Source organism: Corylus avellana, chromosome ca9 (genome assembly GCF_901000735.1).
Source record: "Corylus avellana chromosome ca9, CavTom2PMs-1.0".
In the NCBI taxonomy this organism is placed as follows: domain Eukaryota; kingdom Viridiplantae; phylum Streptophyta; class Magnoliopsida; order Fagales; family Betulaceae; genus Corylus; species Corylus avellana.
In genome coordinates this window covers 16,679,289-16,696,993 of record NC_081549.1, presented here as the reverse complement: position 1 = coordinate 16,696,993, position 17,705 = coordinate 16,679,289, and the positions used below count along the sequence as shown (strand labels likewise).

The 17,705-nt window shown below is 35.1% G+C and overlaps 2 protein-coding genes and 1 pseudogene across 2 annotated transcripts; 1 reads left to right on the top strand and 2 right to left on the bottom strand.

Moving 5' to 3' along the window:
• Window positions 1–132: 132 nt before the first annotated feature.
• Window positions 133–1,411, top strand: LOC132162377 (ferritin-like catalase Nec2; annotated as a pseudogene).
• A 3,470-nt stretch (window positions 1,412–4,881) lies between these two features.
• LOC132192120 (29 kDa ribonucleoprotein A, chloroplastic) lies at window positions 4,882–7,828 on the bottom strand. The gene is made up of 5 exons (XM_059607346.1): window positions 7,368–7,828; window positions 7,076–7,177; window positions 6,322–6,615; window positions 5,298–5,404; window positions 4,882–5,124 (listed from the first exon to the last, which is right to left on the bottom strand). Exons 1-4 carry the CDS (start codon window positions 7,728–7,730, stop codon window positions 5,333–5,335), a joined length of 831 nt encoding a protein of 276 aa, XP_059463329.1. The 5' UTR covers window positions 7,731–7,828; the 3' UTR covers window positions 4,882–5,124; window positions 5,298–5,332.
• A 2,141-nt stretch (window positions 7,829–9,969) lies between these two features.
• On the bottom strand, window positions 9,970–16,138 carry LOC132162026 (synaptotagmin-3-like). The gene is made up of 12 exons (XM_059572271.1): window positions 16,025–16,138; window positions 15,090–15,188; window positions 14,919–14,969; window positions 14,689–14,812; window positions 14,186–14,304; window positions 13,763–13,864; window positions 13,568–13,642; window positions 12,510–12,586; window positions 11,696–11,945; window positions 10,797–11,168; window positions 10,304–10,432; window positions 9,970–10,210 (listed from the first exon to the last, which is right to left on the bottom strand). Exons 1-12 carry the CDS (start codon window positions 16,136–16,138, stop codon window positions 10,082–10,084), a joined length of 1,641 nt encoding a protein of 546 aa, XP_059428254.1. The 3' UTR covers window positions 9,970–10,081.
• Between the last annotated feature and the right edge of the window lie 1,567 nt (window positions 16,139–17,705).

Genomic DNA, 17,705 nt, shown 5'->3' with positions numbered 1-17,705 from the left:
CTCAAATACTAAACATATCTCATTCACCCTAATATAATCCCTAACAATTCTTCCCTATATATATAAGCTCGTAATGCATGCCTTAATCATGCACGTACTCACCGAAGCTGCATTCTCTAGACTTTATAAACAATGGCCTGCATTTTCTTCGTTGTCTTTATCTTTTTTATTTCATTGACACTAAACCAAGTGACGGGTTCTCCCAATTGTGGGCCAATTGTAGCTAATGATACTGATCGGATTCAATTTGCTTTCAACCTTGAATTCCTTGAAGCTGAGTTTTTCCTGTATGGTGCACTTGGTAGAGGACTTGACACCATTGCTCCGACTTTTGCTGGCGGTGGTCCGCCTCCCATCGGTGCTAAGAAGGCCAATCTTGACCCTATAGTTGGCTGGATCATTGAGGAATTCGCATATCAGGAAGTTGGTCATCTCAGGTCCTATAGAAAAGAAAAAAAATTATTTATTTATTTTCATTTACTTACTCGTATTTACCTCCATTTTTCTTTAATTTTTGGCGCATAAACAATATTTAATAAATTGACAACAATTTTTCAGGGCTATAATAACAGAAATAGGAGGAATTCCAAGGGTGCAATTGGATCTTAGCCCTCAGAGTTTTGCAAACCTATTTGACAAAGCAGTTGGTTTTAAATTGAACCCTCCATTCGACCCTTACTTGGACTCAGTCCACTATCTCTTAGCATCTTATGCTATCCCTTAAGTAGGACTCGTGGGTTATGTTGGCACCATTCCAAGCCTTACCAAAGAAACTTCTCGAAGCGTAAGAACCTATACCAATCCTATTAAATTAGGAAAAGCTTAAGCTAATAAAAAAATAATTGATTTAATTATTTGATTATATTCTAAGTGATGAAGAATGGTAGTGATTGATGAGGCAAACAATTATGAGACAGCCCTTGTGTGGCTTACCTATCTAGACCCAAATTACTATTTACCCTTAAAGCTTAAATCATTTTTTTTCAACCATGCAAGTATCACCCTGTAACTAATCAATACTCCTTATTTGTAGTTGGTGGCGTTGTTTTTGGGCGGGGAATCTGGACAGGATGCGGTTATAAGAACATTGCTATACAAGAGAGCCGACGAGAAGGTGTTGCCATATAACATGACAGTAGCTACGTTTACGAACAAAATCTCTTGGCTCAGAGACAAGCTAGGCATGTGTGGCAACAAAGATGAAGGTGTAAAAGTACCTATCTCTCTTGCAGTGAAAAATCGTACGCACAGCAATGTCCTCTCCGCCGATTCTAACTCCTGTTCATATGCTCGGACACTGCCGGAGATCTTGAGAATAATATATGGAAGTGGCAACGAGTATAAACTTGGCGGGTTTTATCCTAATGGTGGAGGCGGGAACATTGCAAGAAGCTTTCTTCCAAAAGCTTAAGAGCCTCTCTACTCGAAGCTTGCAATGTTAATTATGGTATTGTGGTGTACCAATAAATTGATAGGTGGATGGATGTATATTACAATAAAATCTATGGTACTAGCTTTTGTAAAATGCCATGAGCCATCGAAAAACGAAAATATCTTACACAACATTGACATGTGTATTCATAGTTGTTTGGAAGAATTTTCCAAGTGTTTGTCTTGGAAACTACTTTTACGTTGAAAGCTATTACATTTGAAGTCATCAATTTGAGCAAGGGATGGCTTTATAATATTGTGTCTTGTTTGGATCAACAAATTTATTTTTCACCTTGGAATGTACGTGCAATTAATATGGTTAATTGACCATTATATTTTTCAGCACCTTATTTTATCATATCCAACTCACACCATTCACAAGGACATGAGCTAGATGGATGTGGAAAGTTTTGTTTATTTAAGTGGTCATTCAACACATGACGACAAAAGCCTAGGAACCTCCTACCTACCAATCTCTCTCTCTCTCTCTCTCTTTATATATATATATATATTATTTTATTTTCTCAAAATGATGAAACTTCAAAGAAATTAAGTGAAGTTTCTCCTATAAAAAAACACTCGGAGGTACTAGGAATAGTACTAAAAAATTTTATGACAAAATTATTTACAAACTAATGTGACAATCAGGGCGAACCGAGGGGTGATGCGTGTGTGTGTGGGGTGGGGGGGGAGATGTACCCACAAAAGTTTCAAAATTTGTCCCCCTAATACTTTTGTCCCCCCAAAATTATAATTGTGTCCCCATTTAATTATTATTTTTTTGTTATTTTAGTTTTACCACCTCTTCCAATATAAAAAACCTAAAATACACCTATTTATTTAGTTTTTCTTCATATATATTCTAGTTCGCAGAAACTCAATTTGATTTGAGACTTGTGGTTGTTAATGTATATATGGCAAGATCAGCAAAGAGTGCAACTAAGGATTCTCAAGACAATATCAAATCAGCAGCATCAGCAGCCTTGACCTCCTATGCAGCATATAATCCAAGCAACGCAAGAGATCCTAGATGCACACCGGACAGAATCACGAGAATTCCCCAACCAACCATATATCCAGCTCACTGTCAAAGCATCCTTGGAAGGAAAGTATTGAAGCTGAGAAATTCGCACCATATGGAAAGGATCAACTGAATTATATTCTTGTATGGTTACCATGTATTTAGTCTGTTCATTGTGTTTGTATAAGAAGTGATATGATGTAATTGTATTTTCAAGACTTTTGAATAAAACTTCACAAAAGTTTTCGGTGGTTATTCTGCATCACAAGTTAAATGGTCATTTCCCACTGTTTTCTCACAGTTTTGCTGTTTGAATTGTTAAGAATTTAAGCAGTAAATATAACAAAGCTTTCATGAGACTCATTTACCTGAACAAGTCTCAAGTAGTTCACCAACCTGTTTGGATAGGCAATCTCAGAATTCCTAGCCATCAGAGCAACAAATGTGGTAGGGATTGCTTGGAAAGTCACGATCTTGACGAAGGCTCTGCTTTTGCCAGTAGGTTGACAAGGACATGGCCAGACGAAATCATGATCTTACTTCCACCGTCATTTTACAGCTGTATTAACTCCGACAAACAACTGCCATCACCATGTAGCCATTACTAGAGAATAAAGCACTTTTTGCCAAACATTTGGCCGCCATATGGAAGAAGCATTGTCTGGTTAGAGCCAAGATATTCATTATGTTGGGGGTAGATATATAGAAATAGAACCCACTTGTTCAACCAATATTGCCACCTTCCCTACTCCAATTACACTAAGAGGACGTCGACCAATAAGAAACATAAAATTAGATATCGTAATCTTATTGTCTTTTTTTTTAGTGTTTTTTTGTGTTTTTTTTTTTTTTTTTCATTCAAATTACAAAAGAGAAGCCGGGAAGGTATAAAATTTCATCAGAAGTGGATACTAGGGAGAATCACTTACGATCCTTTAGTGTCTCAAATGGCTTAAGTGTAATTTTAATCATGTGTATATAAATTTTTGGACACATTTTTCTTATAATCTGGTTTTTAAGAGCGAGTTCTACCCAAAATTTATAACATTTGGTATTAGAGTTAGGCACTACGTCATAAGTTTAGGTCACAAAGGGGGCAACCTATGAGATAGGGTATGTTGATGCGGAAAATAAACCAATGACCACCCAAGCTTAGTCATCGATCCCAGATTCTTGCAAGACAAGCAAATGTCAGAGTAGCGTGCAACAAATGGGGGAGGGCGGCGGCACCACTTGTAATGCTTAAGTCAGTAAAGTATATAGGTGAAAGAGATAAATAAAAATTAGGGCATAAGAGCATACCTGAGTTTAACCTCCTACTGGCCTTATATAGGCTAAATATCATTTTATGTTGCGTTGTTTCGTAGGCAATTTTCATGAATTCTACTACCCTTTAATGAATTGTTTTTTTTTTCCCTAATTTTTATTATACGTTGCTTTCCGTATAGGATTATTATAAACGTGTGTTTCAAGTAAGTTGTATTTGGGTCGACTGTTTATTGGATAGGTGAGAGTATGAGCTTCCATTCTAGTAGTTTCACATTCGCTTGCACAGCTTGTGTAAAGCCAATAAGAATTAAGTAGTACGTTTTCATTCTATATTATGTCATATGGACGTTGGATTCAAAAATATGGTAGTATTTTACGATTCTAAGTGTTTCACATAGCTTAAGTGCAATCTTAATAATGTGCATATAAGCTCTTGAATACCCTAACTTTATAAGAGCAAATTCAATCCAAAATTTCAAATTTGTAACAGAATCGCCTGACAAGAGAGAAGAGTCTGCCCAACGACAAGCCAATGAGCTTGTTGGTTTGCCTTCCTTGTAAATTGTAATCCGTATTGTACTAGCGAATGGCCCTCTATGGTTTGCCTTCCTCGGAATGCACCAAAGCTGAACCCTGGAGAATGCAGAGAAGATGAGAGAATGCAGGCTAGGATCAGTTCCCACCAGGCCTCTGGAGAAGGGCATTAGCAAAGCAGATGGATGGGGTCTCCACAACAGTATTTCCTTCTATCTTTGATTTTTCTCACTCCAGCTACAAGTATAAAGTCCCTTGATATAAAATAGAGACATGTAAGTCTCACAATTTTTTTTAAAGCATCTATAGCCCGCTCATTATTTTATGAGTCCACAATATTTTCTCTTATTCAAATCACCTACGTTTCAAAGGCTTATGAGAACAAGTATTTGATTGGGCAACATCCTCGTAAATGGGGCTTTTGGTTTTGTTTAAACACAACGATCGGAGGTTCAGAATTCTTTGTCCTACACATCTTTGTGCTCTTCCACCGAAGAAGAAAGAAGAATCTTTCCAAGTCTTCACTTATTTGGTAAAACCCAGCCTAAGGATTAACCTGGTAACTCGTTACCTCCAATTCATTCTACATTATAAAATCCATCTCAAGCATATTCGGGAAAGCAAAATAGAAGAAAAAAACAATTAAATTACTCATGCACTAGATCTACCAAAAGATGGGTAACACATCAGTTTCGAATCTGGATTATGGTATTCAAAACATACACAACTAATAATCTTTCAGAATGCATTTATCAGCAGCTCCTCCTGTCCGTCTCTAGGCCCAGAAATACAGTAGTAGTGCAAACTCTAGTTTTTTGAAAATTCTTCATGGACAGCAACAAGTTCCAGCTTGTTCAGCTCCAAGGTCCCTGGAACATCATAGATGAGCAGATTTTAAGGTTAAAAAAATAATAATAATAAAAATTAAAAAAAAATACAGCAACTGCATAACCAGGACATCCAAAAAGCAAACCAATAATTTCAAAAAAACAAACAAAAACAAAAAAACCCAAACTATATTACAATCTGTGAAGAATTATACCCAATTGTCTTTTGTTGGTCAAGGACATCCAAAACTCAAAATTGACGTCTTGGCCTAGATTCCCTGGCTTCCGCTGCACTGACTCGTAGAGCTCTGCCATTCAAGTCCTACACCAAAGGGGAAACAAGATTCGTAAATATAGTTGAAAACAAGATGGTAAACAAGGTGACAAGTCACTGTGACACTGCATGGCTGCAACCACCAATAACAAATCATTTGGCTAAAAATGAGACCTCACACCCACAAAATATATTTAGCATCATGAAATTAATACGTCTTAAACTATTAAAATGATGTGTAAAAATGTCTTCAAACTCTAAGAGAGCTTCACTTTAGAGGAATATATACATACATATTACACATGTAAACATATTACCTTGAAAATGTACCTTATAATCAGATCAATGTATAATGTAGTGCAAACAGCCACGACACACATTCAACAAAATAGTTTACATACTCTGATTAATATACCAATCAACATTAGTGGCTATATCTATATTGATGACGCAAGAGCTTTTATAAACCTGACCAGGATAAAAGTGTCAGACCGATAGCAAAAGATATACCACATCACAATTCATGAGAAATCTTTTTTTTTTTTTAACATTTACAAGCATATAACATGAATTTAATGATTTTTCCAAATTGGCCCGGAGACTAAACATTAATGAGACTCAGAAAATGTAATCACCAGACAAAATTTTTATATACAGTATGACTAATTGTGTGCCCAATATAACCATCAACCAGATGACAAAAGGGAAAGTTATCAGAAAGTTGATACTGGCCACAAACTAATTAATTTGTAGATGATGATGTTGATTAATAATGTGATAGATGTTGAATAAGAATGGACCAAACACCTCAAAGGTGATACTGGAGGTTATGATCAATTCATTATTTTCATGAGACTTCTAGTTGTATCAAGCTACTCAAAAATAAAACAAACACACGCACACATCTAAAAACATATTCGCTCATAATATGACATCATAAAGACAGAAAGTAATATTATACTTACGACACCATCCAAGGATTCAATAGCATTGTTGACCTCTTCAGCAGAATTGTAGGTTACAAAACCAAAACCTCTTGACCTACCACTCTCCCTATCATAAACCACCCTCGCTTCCACAACCTTTCCTTGCTCACTAAACAAATTCTCAAGTGCCAAATCATCAACACCCCATGCGAGGTTGCCCACATGAACACGGTTGGAAGAACCTCCCCCACCTCTAGGACTTCTAAAGGAGGATTCCTCCCTTCTAGGTGGAGGAGGCCCAGAATTTACCCTCAATGACCTTCCCTCAAGTTCCTGCCAAATGTCATGAAGTTTTGTTCAGAAGCAATAAACATATTAAGCCAGTGCTCAAGAAGAATAAACCATACTAAGAAAACTAAAAACTTGAATACGAAGCAATTACGACAATCAAAATTCTATCTCAATACCTGCCCCCCACTTAACAAGCTTCAAACTGAATCATTTTCCCCTTAACCAAACTTGACCAGGTTAGAAATTCTAATTAAACTCTCCACAACCAATAAATTCTGGGGCACAGGAACTTTTTTGAGCTTAAAACCAGTTAAAAATAATAATTAGGAGTTGATACACCAGGAAAAGTACATAATAGAATAAGAGAAGTCGTGAGTTTCTTTTCTTTTAATTGTACATAAAAATAACTATAGCAAGCCATATTGTCAAAGTAGCAGGGCCATAAAGAAAGAGAAGGCATTATCAAATCAAGATTCAAGTACATAGAACATGATGTGCTTACATAGCCATTGAACTGTTGAGCAGCAGCTTCACCCTCCTCAGCCGTAGACATGGTAACAAATCCAAATCCTCTGCTTCTTCCAGTCGTCTTGTCATAAATCACCTGCCAATAACAAAAACTTTCAGCATATCCAACCAATCGATTTTCTTATCTTTCAGCATTTCTACAGAACAAAAAAAAATATCAAGAAAAATTTTTGTCCCAAAATAAAAAAGACAAACCACTAAATCCTACAACCAAAAAAAAAAAAAAAAACCCATCTTTTACACAGACAGAGTGGGGGAAAACCCACCTCGACCATTTCGACATTTCCAGCGCTTTCGAACAACCCGGCGAGCTGAGCACTGTCCACATTGAAAGGAAGATTACCCACAAAGAGTTTAAGGTCAGGAGAGAATCTGACTTGGTCTCTATCGCTCAAGAGCTCCTCTTCTTGGTCGTACTCAGACGAAACGGAAACGTTCCGGACGAACCGAGAGGACAGGGCCGGCGCAGAGTGAAGAAACGAAGCAGAAACGGAAATGGGCTTGCAGTGAAGCCTGAGAGGAGAAAGGGAGAGCGAGAAGAGAGAAAGCGAAGTGGGTTTGGGATTGCAGAGGAAAACGGTTTTGTGGGTGAGCGACGGGAGGGCTAGAGAAGACGCTGTGGTAGACATGGTTTTTCGGTTGCGCTCTTTGCAACAGATAAGGTTGAGAGGAAGGCGGAGAGTGTTGAGAGTGTGTTTTAAGAAAGGGAGACGACGCTGGGCGATAACCTAAAAGATATATATTTATGGGGGAGAGTGAGAAATATCCCATTAGGTTTTCGATACAAATGCCCCTCGGATTGAGAAAATATTACGGAATGCCCGGTGAGTGCAGTGGGACTGGGAAATTATATGAGATCGTGACCGTCCAATTTGAAAGGCCTATCCAGGAGGCACGTAGTTTAGGTTCTCGTTGGCCACAAGACGAGGGATTGGTATCTGGAAAATAGAAGAAGGAATTAAATTATGAAAGTAGAGGACAAAAGGAGGGAGATATTTTACTGACAAATGGATAAGAGGATGAGGGCCTATGGACTTACCCAGTGGGCCCATGGGCTTCTTGACTTCAGCTTGAAGCCCAATCAGCTCCCAACAGATGACAGGCAGCCCATAGTGACTTTATTGATTTTTGGACAAAGCAAAGATGGGTCAGAATTTTATGCATACAACTTGTCATTGCCTTAACATCTTCGCTTAGCCTTGATCGCTTTATTCTCGAAGGTGATTCTGTAGTGGTTATCCTAGCTCTCCATCAACCAGATTCTTCTCAAGACTGGAGGATTTCCTCCGTCATTCCTGACATTATAGACTCTATTCCCTTTGCTTCCTCTTGGGAAGTTAGAAAAGTTAACCGAAGTGCAAATTTCTGTGCTCACTATTTGGCATGTTGGGTCACAGCTAGATCTCACTCTAGCAGCATTCTCTTTTCCTCTTCCCTTTTCAATTCTTCTAGGATTGTTAGCGGAAAGGACCATTTTCTTTATGTTTGTTTGTTGTAGTTTTTCTAGTTTGTAATGTACTTAGAAAAAAAAAAAAAAAAAACTTGTCGTTTGAAGTTAAAACTTGTTTCTATTTTGGCTCTCAAGGTCACTTTTTCACTAATTAGCCTTGTGTCCCTATCATTAAAAGACTGTCACTTCCAACTCTACTCGTTTTCTTTTTAGACCGCTTTAAAGGTTTTAAAATGTGTCAATTCTTGGATACATTCAGTTGCTAAATAGGTCGCCCCACTTGGTGTTTGGAAGTATTCTCGATAACTCCCATTTTCTTTTTTAGCTTAGGATTAGCTGTGGCAATCACCCTTCTTTGTAATTTTGGTTTTTTTTTTTTAATTAATAATAATAATAATAATAAGAGATAAACTTGTTTCTAAATTCAAGTTCAAGAAAGATATACAGTGTGAATATTTTCTGAAATAGGTTGAAGCAGGGTCTTTTCTATATGTTAAGTTTTTTTTTTTTTTTTTTTTTTTTGTTGCTCAAGAAAATCAAGTATAAGAAGCTCCGTTCACAGACTCGTTCGTTGTTGTCCAGACGAAATGCTCAAACAATGAGTAACTCGTCTGAAAGGTCATTTATAGAAATGTAAGCCATTGATATGACTTCTTCGAATCCATGAATTAAATGGGTTTTTGGAGTGAGTCTATAATGAGTTTAATTCCTTGATCTTCACCGGTGCACGAATCTACATGTAATTGTTAGAGATAATATGTAGGTTGTTTCACATTGTTCAAGTGAGGAGAGGTTTTGGCCATTGGCTTGTATAAAAGCCTCTCCTCTTGTCCCACATTGCCAAGATATAAGGAACTCTTCTGCTTTGGCCTCTATATAATGAGGTCTCTTATGTATAATAACACTGGAGAGAGAGAGAGATGAGAACACCATATCAAGTCTTTTAATATTTTTAAAGGACTTGACATATTTAGTAAGTGACAACATATGCACAATTAGATATAATAAAACAAAATCTTAACCATGAAATTGTCCATCTCCATCCTAATCCATATTTTACAAATTAAGCTTCTCAATATTAATGCTAACATAGAAGATCAATAAAGATTTTAAAACACAAACCAAACCGTGTAAATCAAGGCCTAGGCCCTTTAAATAGGACCATGTTACATCTCCAGGCTCCAGCTAAGACCACGCCTAGAAATTTGTCATATGTGCTCAGAAAATCATGGTGTGAGCCACAAACAACTGACAGACAAAGTACTTAGAAAAATAATAAGGTCTTTAGACAAATAAAAGATCTTGTGACAAACAAAATCTGCTTCAGCAACATTGAAATGATTGAGATTACACATATCAAAACTTGTCTGATCATCGTGTCTTACATGAACAAAGATAAACAAGACAAAACGATCTGAACAAATCACACAAGTAAAATTTCTTTATACTCCATTAATGTTATGTATATATATATATTTATAAACAAAAGAATGTAAGATCCTGAAGTATATACAGTGTTGGCACGTCTGATCATATCACCTTCCAACGTATTTCAACATGTATGACTCCATTTCTTGAATTGATCAGATTGTACTTTTCATTGATGCGTCCATTATATACTACGTCGTTCAGATTGATATCCACATGCCCCAATGATTCCTGAAACAATTATACAATTCAGAAATTGCAAGCATATCTATACACAAACAAGGCAGATTAACAAGAATCATGAAAAGATAATGACCCAACAACCTTTCGTCGCAAACCAAAGCCTTTGTGCTTGCTCATGATCTCAATATGAATCTTCTCCTCTAAAGGAGCCTCTTCAAGCAAAAATTGGAACTCTTCATTCCAACATGGATCCCGGGTTTTCTTGATTAGCTAGACATAAGAATAACTAAATCAGAAGGGCACACCAAAAGTTTATCTATATATACTGTAATTTAAGAGAAGGGGGTTCATAAATATCTTCTAATCTCACATATAAAAGTGCAACTAAGAAACTAATACATTTTTTTTTAGATTAACAGTTAAGAGTGTTCAAGATAATACTGACCCTTTAACATAGGAAAGAAGAGTGATAGTTTCTGCAGAAGAATAGGTGTTTTTTGTGCTTCTGCAGAGTTTATTTTTTGGTGTGAATAGTTGTTTGAGTGAAAGTTGTTGGGTTTATTGGAGAGTATTGTTGTAATATGCTTGTTGATTAGTAAAAAGAAGTTTATTCATTAAAAAAAATTACACTAACCTTGGTTTTCTTCCGTTCTCCTCCAAAAGTGAGCAGAGCATAAGGGTTGTTGTGATGCTTCCCCTCAACATCTTCAGCGCCTTGGAGCAAAACGAGAAGCAAACCAGCTCTGTGCAAAGACATGTCATCTGATGCCATGCCAACTATATTTGCCTTTGATCCATACCCATTTAAAGGTCCACTAAATCGTTCATTGTCCTCTTTAAAAGGCTTAAATGTCAACTCCACCACAAGTTTCCCCCTCGATTTATTATTTTGAGAATCATTAGGGTTTGTATTCTTGACCAAATTAAGTGTAAATCCTTTTGTCTCATGTGGGGTAAGCAACCTCAATGGAACTACTTGCATTCCCAACTTGTCATGTGTCCCAACCTGTAAACCCAACATATAAGTATATCTTAACTTGCAATCCCTCCGTATTTAGTAGCGGACACAGTTTTAGCTAATACTGAATCCCAATTTGTAGTATATAAAAGCTTTTAAAATATGAGAAAACAAATTCATAGATGATTCTGTATAAGGTGCACATGATTTTTATGCAAAGGTACTATATATGCTAATAAGTTAAATATCAAATATGATGCTAGTTTACTGAACTTATTTTCTGAAAAACACTTGTCAGATAAAAAAATAAAAAATAACAAAACCCATTTTCTTCAAGATTAACAGGAGATTAGTAGTTCTAAACTAAAAATTAAGCTCCACCAAGAATAAAAAGAGTTCTCCGCAACTTTTCCTTACAGGATCTTTAATATAATGAAATGCTGTAAATATTTCTAGTTGATTCTTCCATAGTACCAACTTAAAATCAGTAGAAGTATATGTTTGTGGCATTTATAAGCGACTACAAATGTAGATATTCAGGCAATGAATTATTAGTAGTGAAAAAAATACAAAACCTTCTCCCAGTCATAGACATGCAACTGAAGAACTTGAGATTCAGGGTCCTTTACTGTAAGCTTGAAGTCCTCATTCCACTCAGGGTTCAGGTTCTTCATCTTAATAGATGTTTTCTTTGCCGGAAGCCTCTCCCCACTTAAGGTGAGTTTAACATAAGGATCAGAGGTTCCCAAAAGGTCCATCTTCAAGAGTTTGAGTGCCCGTACAACCTTCACGTGTAGTATGCCAACAGGCTTCTTCATGGCCACTCTATTGAAGTTAAAAAATAATAGATAATATACTGATGTTTTCTGCTAAATGTAACAAGCCCTACACAAAATTTACTCAACCAAATCTGAATCTGCAAAGTAGTCAAGAACCTATATGGAATCACATTGCAGCAATTTCTAGCCTTTCACTTTAAAAACTTTCTATTGTCACATAATTCTAAAACTCAAAAGTACCCGTTACATAACTTCTATATAGAAATACTGTCATTGAATTTCAAGGTGTGTTTGGCATTGTGATTTTATAGACAAAAAGTGCGATTTTAAACCAAATCAAGTTTTTCAAATCACAGGTAAGGAGGTACTTCTTTTAAAACGCAAAATTTTAAAGGCTAAACTGCGATTTTAAATGCCAAATTGTGATTTTTCCATACGCTTATCTGAATCTTTAAAAATCACGTTTTCAAATTGTACATTTTTAAATTGTTATTTTTAAATTACACTTTTTGAAATTACAAACCCAAATGGACCTTTATCTAAGAATGTTTTCCTTGATCATACTGAATGTTAGACATCCTTAATGATATGGTGTCATATATAAACTTACATTGAACCATCAAGAATCGGTATTTCAAAAGTTTGGGGCCAGAGGTAGAGGCTAGCAATTTGTTTTCTTATGGTCTCCTGCTAGCAACAGAGAAACAATTACGGTCAAGTACTATAAAAAAAAAGGAGCTACATTTTTATCGTAATCATAATTGTAATATTTCAATTTTAGAGTTGAAGACTGCTAAAAATTTAAATATATGTTCACTTCATATTTACAAATACAACATTCAAATGTAATCCAATAAAACACTCCTTGGCAGGATGCATAATTTTCCGCCTAAATATGAGAGTGCACACATTCTCTCATCCAACTCAGATTTTAACGAATGCAACTTGTTTTTGCCCTCCTCTTATGTTACAATAGATTGGATATCCATCACCATTGTCTCTCAGAATACATTTTAAAAAAATGTTCATATGTGGAACAGTGGAAGAGAGCTGATGGACAGCTATGTTTTTGACATTTTGATCTACATTTTGGTTCATAAGGTTACAAAAATAAAGTAAGGTAGTCAGTCTCTTCAATCAGTTCTCATCATTGTCATATGTAAAATCCATTCAAGAAATGCTCTCTTTCCCCACTATTTTGCGGCCAAGCAAGTACTTAACATGGCTTTCTTGTGAAAGGATACAAACAATAAAAAATTATAACTGTCTTTAATTCCTCATAATGCAATAGAAACCATACTAAAAGTCAACTGAATATACAAAAGGATTAAGACAGGTAGATAGGACTCGAGTGTTTTGTAGGGTTAAGTTTGAATTATTAGTTTAAACATGTACTTTAATCTATTCTAAGTATATAATTAATCATGTTAACTGTTTTGCCTCAAAAGGTCAAACTAATCCTCACGATAATCTAAATAATTATAATTATATCATTTTATGGAAGAATACGTAAAATGAAGCCTATCTTACAATTGTTACAGAATAAAAAATGATTGTGCAGTTGGGAAAAAAAAAAAAAAAGAGCTCATCTAATCACATATATATATATATTACACTAGCATATAAAATTTAATGGCTGATACCAAATCAGAGAGAGAGAGAGAGCACCTGAACATATTGATACAGACCAGGAATTGCCATAATATCCCCTCCCAGTAAATTTAGTCCAAAGTCTATATATGGCTGGACATATATAATATACTTGTCATTGTAATTACATGAGACTCATAACTCAGGAAACATGGATTCACAACATTACTTCTAGACTCTGCAGACTCTTATCAAATTTGCATAACCGTTTACCTTCTCCATCAAAGACACTGCTATGCTGGCAAAGCATGGGAATGTTGGCACAAGAGGCTTCAGAACTATGCGTGGTGCTGCAAATATTTGTATATCCACCAACTGAGAAAACAAGCATGAACTACTTTTCAATAAACAATACTTTTGCATTTTAAACCCACAACAAGAGTGGTATTATTTAATACCAATTTCCATCTCGTTTAATGCTTCATCAACTAAACAACAAACTACTGTCATCAGAAGTCGATGAGCAAGATATTGAACTTTCCTCATCGTATTTCAATTTTTAAAAAAGGAAGTTGACTTATGCAAGTCTATGAAAAGGACACGTGTAAAATCTCAATGGAAGTAAGTCTATTCTCACAGTTCCCAAATCCTGATTAAATTATTTCAATTAGGATATGGTCTGAGAAATCTTCTCACCTGTAAAGTAATTTGAAGTGACAATAATTTCAACACTAGAGTTATGTTGGGATTTCCAGCCCATCTAACCACAGGCTCGAATACCAGTTCTTTCTCATGAGTTTCTTGCACTTTGATACCTGCCACTTTGATGAATAAGATCCCACAATAAAGTAAATTCCAAACTAGATGGTCTGGCACATGTTGTTGCAAGAAAAGATATTTGCTTATCTATTGTTACGCAATTGGTACAGTTTCTTAGAGTTGCAGCTTACCAGACAAGTATACTTACTTTCTCAGGCTTCTACATTTATATATTGTGCCTAAATACTTATCAAAAAACTATATATTGTGCCTAAATAACATTCTAACTGTGAGCAAATTACCTTTTAAATCATCTTCTTTTAGACTTCTAGGCTTTAAAATTTTAGAACAGAAATTAAATGATTGCACTAGGAACTCAAAGATTAAATTATTGTGAATTAAGTTAGATGAAACTTCAATTCATTTGGAGTTATACTTGCCATGAATTGAAGGGGGAAGAGTTCCAAGACTCAAGCTCTTGAACTCTACTGAAGTTATCTGAAACTTGCCAATGTACTCTGCAAACAAAGGCTCGGTAGTGCTTCTTATAATACCACATATTGCCTGAAAACTCAATCATTAAGGGAAATTATTACTAAATTATAAGTTACATTGCCCCAGTAATTAATTTTTTCAGAAAATTTATTAGTATCCCTTAAATTCTTATCACCTTATCAAGGTAAGGCCAAATATAAGAAATCGACTTGTTCCACCAATCAATCTGCATATTAATACAAATTTAAACAAATGTAATGACACTTTAATAAAAAGGATGAAGAACATAACTTAAAATGTAAACTATTAAACATAAAATAAGAAGGGAAAAGAGCTTAGAACCAACTCGATCGTAATCAGGATGCTTCACCCACAGGGGAATCTCGGGCAAAATATCAAGCAAAGAGCTTGTGTCAAATTCATGAAGTGGTCTAATAATTGGTTCCTGCAAATGGTGGTTAAAATGAAATTAAAAATCTTCTTCAAAAGAATGTGGGATTCATCATGCACAAACTATTGAAGTTTATGAGAGATTTTCTCGTACGTAGAGGGGCAAATTTCACAAAATTTCATATTACAAATGTTATCATGCTGTTATGTATGAATGAGTATGGTAGTGATTATGTAATGACAGATAAAACTAGAGTGAAAATATAAGTTAAATTATCCAGCACCCACTCTAATCCATGCTTGGAAAACATTTATCTTTTTTCTTTTAAATCACCAAAAGACTTAATTTGATTAAAAAATAAATAAACAATGTATATATAATTCATTACTGCCTTCATGGTTTCACCTTCAGGCCTTAACTAGAGCATGATAACAAGTCCCCAGTCGTTACCTCTCACAAAAAATAGTACATGAAAAATTGACCAAAACATTCGAACAACTTTTTGAATAGTGAACCAAAAACAACGTACAATTAAGACCTACTACAGAGAGATGCAGTCTATGTGTCTCCTTGGTGATGTTGGCCATGTCAAAGTTGTGTGTAAACAAATTAACTTGCTACTAAATTAATTAAACATGTTGAGTGCATAATAAATAACACCATCTTTATCCAATATTTTTATTATTATTATTGAAATGGCACTACACAATACACATTCTGGTTCTCTGAAACAAAAAGGCAAACACCAATAAGAAGCAGCACTAATTGTAAATTTAACCCATTATTTTATATTCTAATTGATAGTGTCACTATTATAAATCAATTTTATTACATTTAGATTAATAAAAAATGAAAAGAAGAAGGAAGAGAAATAGGATTACAGGCATTACCTTCACATCATCACCTGGCTCGACGTATATGAATAGGAAAAATCCCAGTAAAAGACCGACTGGGATTCCAATTCCAAAACCAAAGATTCCCAGTAAAGTCCCCAAAAATCCCATTTTCTCTGATCCCAAACATGCGTGAGAAAATGCAAGAAATGATGTAGAAGGAAGAAGAACAGAAAATGAAGGCAAGAAATTGACATCGGAAACGTAATGCGTATTGCTTCGAAAGAAACTGCCAAGACAGCGTCTCGTTGCACAATCCACGTAGTACGTTTTTCTGCATTGAAAGTGACGGATATGCCCTCAGTTGTCTGGTGCTGTAACAATGTGATTGGCCCACGTAGATGCGGAAGTTGAAACTTCATGGCAAGCGTTCGTGGTGTGATGGTAGTGGCCCTTTGGATATTTCCTAAAAATGCTGAGGACGGATCCGACTTACATGTTGTTATTAAAATAATAGTATATATGCTGTAGTTTAATTAACAGTCAAGATTGAATTTTAAAGTTAACTTACTTTTAAAAACTTTTAATAAGAGAGAGAAAATAAATAGAGATTTTGAGAAATTTAATCTTGACCGTTGATCAAACTACAGCATTCATACTATTATTAAAGTAACAGCATGTAACCCGAATCCGCTGAGGATGACAAAGCTTTCACTTTTGGGACTAATTAAACAAATGAAACAATAAAATTCAGGAAAATATTAATAATTTTCTACAAAAATGTTTTCAAACTATACATTTTATTTAAGAAAATAAAATATTTTTCGTAATATTTTAGTTCAACCTAGTCCTAAGGTTAAAAAATAGAAAAAATAAATTCAAATTTAATCCTTAAAAATTTTCACCATAGATTTTTAAAACCGACAATTCCCTTAAGTATTCCACGTTTTAAAAAAAAAAAAAAAAACCAAATCAAAATTAAAAATTAAAATGTAAATTTTTTTATTAAAAAAATTTCTAAAATTTTAATATATATATATATATATATATATATATATATATATATATATATATATTAATGCCCAAATTTTCTATTGGCTCCTATAAAATAAACCCAAATTTCATATCTTTGACACTTTTAGCCCCTATAAAACTCAGCGCAGCCCAAATTTCAGCCCAAAAATTAGAGTAAATTAAAAGAGAGGGTGTTTTACACAACTTTTTACCTATAGCTACCAGGATACCACAATTTTTTGTTTTTTTTTTGTTTTTGTTTTTTTGTGCTTGTTCATTGTTGTTGGCTGCTACTACGCTGTGATTCTGTTATGTAAAACTTATGATGATAGTTTTCCTGTCTGAGTAGTGGGTCGTCTTTCTCAAGCCACAACTTTATTATATTTTATTATTTTGTGTCTACCCCTATTAAAATAAATTTTTGGATTAGCCATTGCATTTGCTATCAACTTGATTGGCTGACATGACCAACCAAATCTTGTACTTGGACCAACCTTATTGGTATGGCCACCTCCCAAGTGATAGTGGTAGTTTGGACCACTCTAAAATCCACTTGGATGATTCAGCCAACCCTCAAGTAAATTTGAAGACCATTCGAGCCGCTATGTAACCTAAGGTGAGGGGGAGAGATCCCTTACCCCCTCGCCAAGTGAGGGAGTGGTTGAACTACCTTCGGTTATTACCAATGGCTTAAACTACCCCAAAATTTTTACAAATATGATCT

Bases quoted from the DNA above. Each gene is read 5' to 3' on its own strand.
- LOC132192120 (XM_059607346.1), bottom strand. From the start codon at position 7,730: ATGTCTACCACAGCGTCTTCTCTAGCCCTCCCGTCGCTCACCCACAAA. The intron at 7,178-7,367 runs GTGGGTTTTCCC...TGTTATTGGCAG, and splicing joins GAAATGTCGAAATGGTCGAG to GTGATTTATGACAAGACGAC. The intron at 6,616-7,075 runs GTAAGCACATCA...GACATTTGGCAG, and splicing joins CTCAACAGTTCAATGGCTAT to GAACTTGAGGGAAGGTCATT.
- LOC132162026 (XM_059572271.1), bottom strand. From the start codon at position 16,138: ATGGGATTTTTGGGGACTTTACTGGGAATCTTTGGTTTTGGAATTGGA. The intron at 14,305-14,688 runs GCAAGTATAACT...TCAAAGTGGCAG, and splicing joins TCTTCCCCCTTCAATTCATG to GTATCAAAGTGCAAGAAACT. The intron at 13,865-14,185 runs GTGAGAAGATTT...TTGTTTTCTCAG, and splicing joins CACTTCAAATTACTTTACAG to TTGGTGGATATACAAATATT.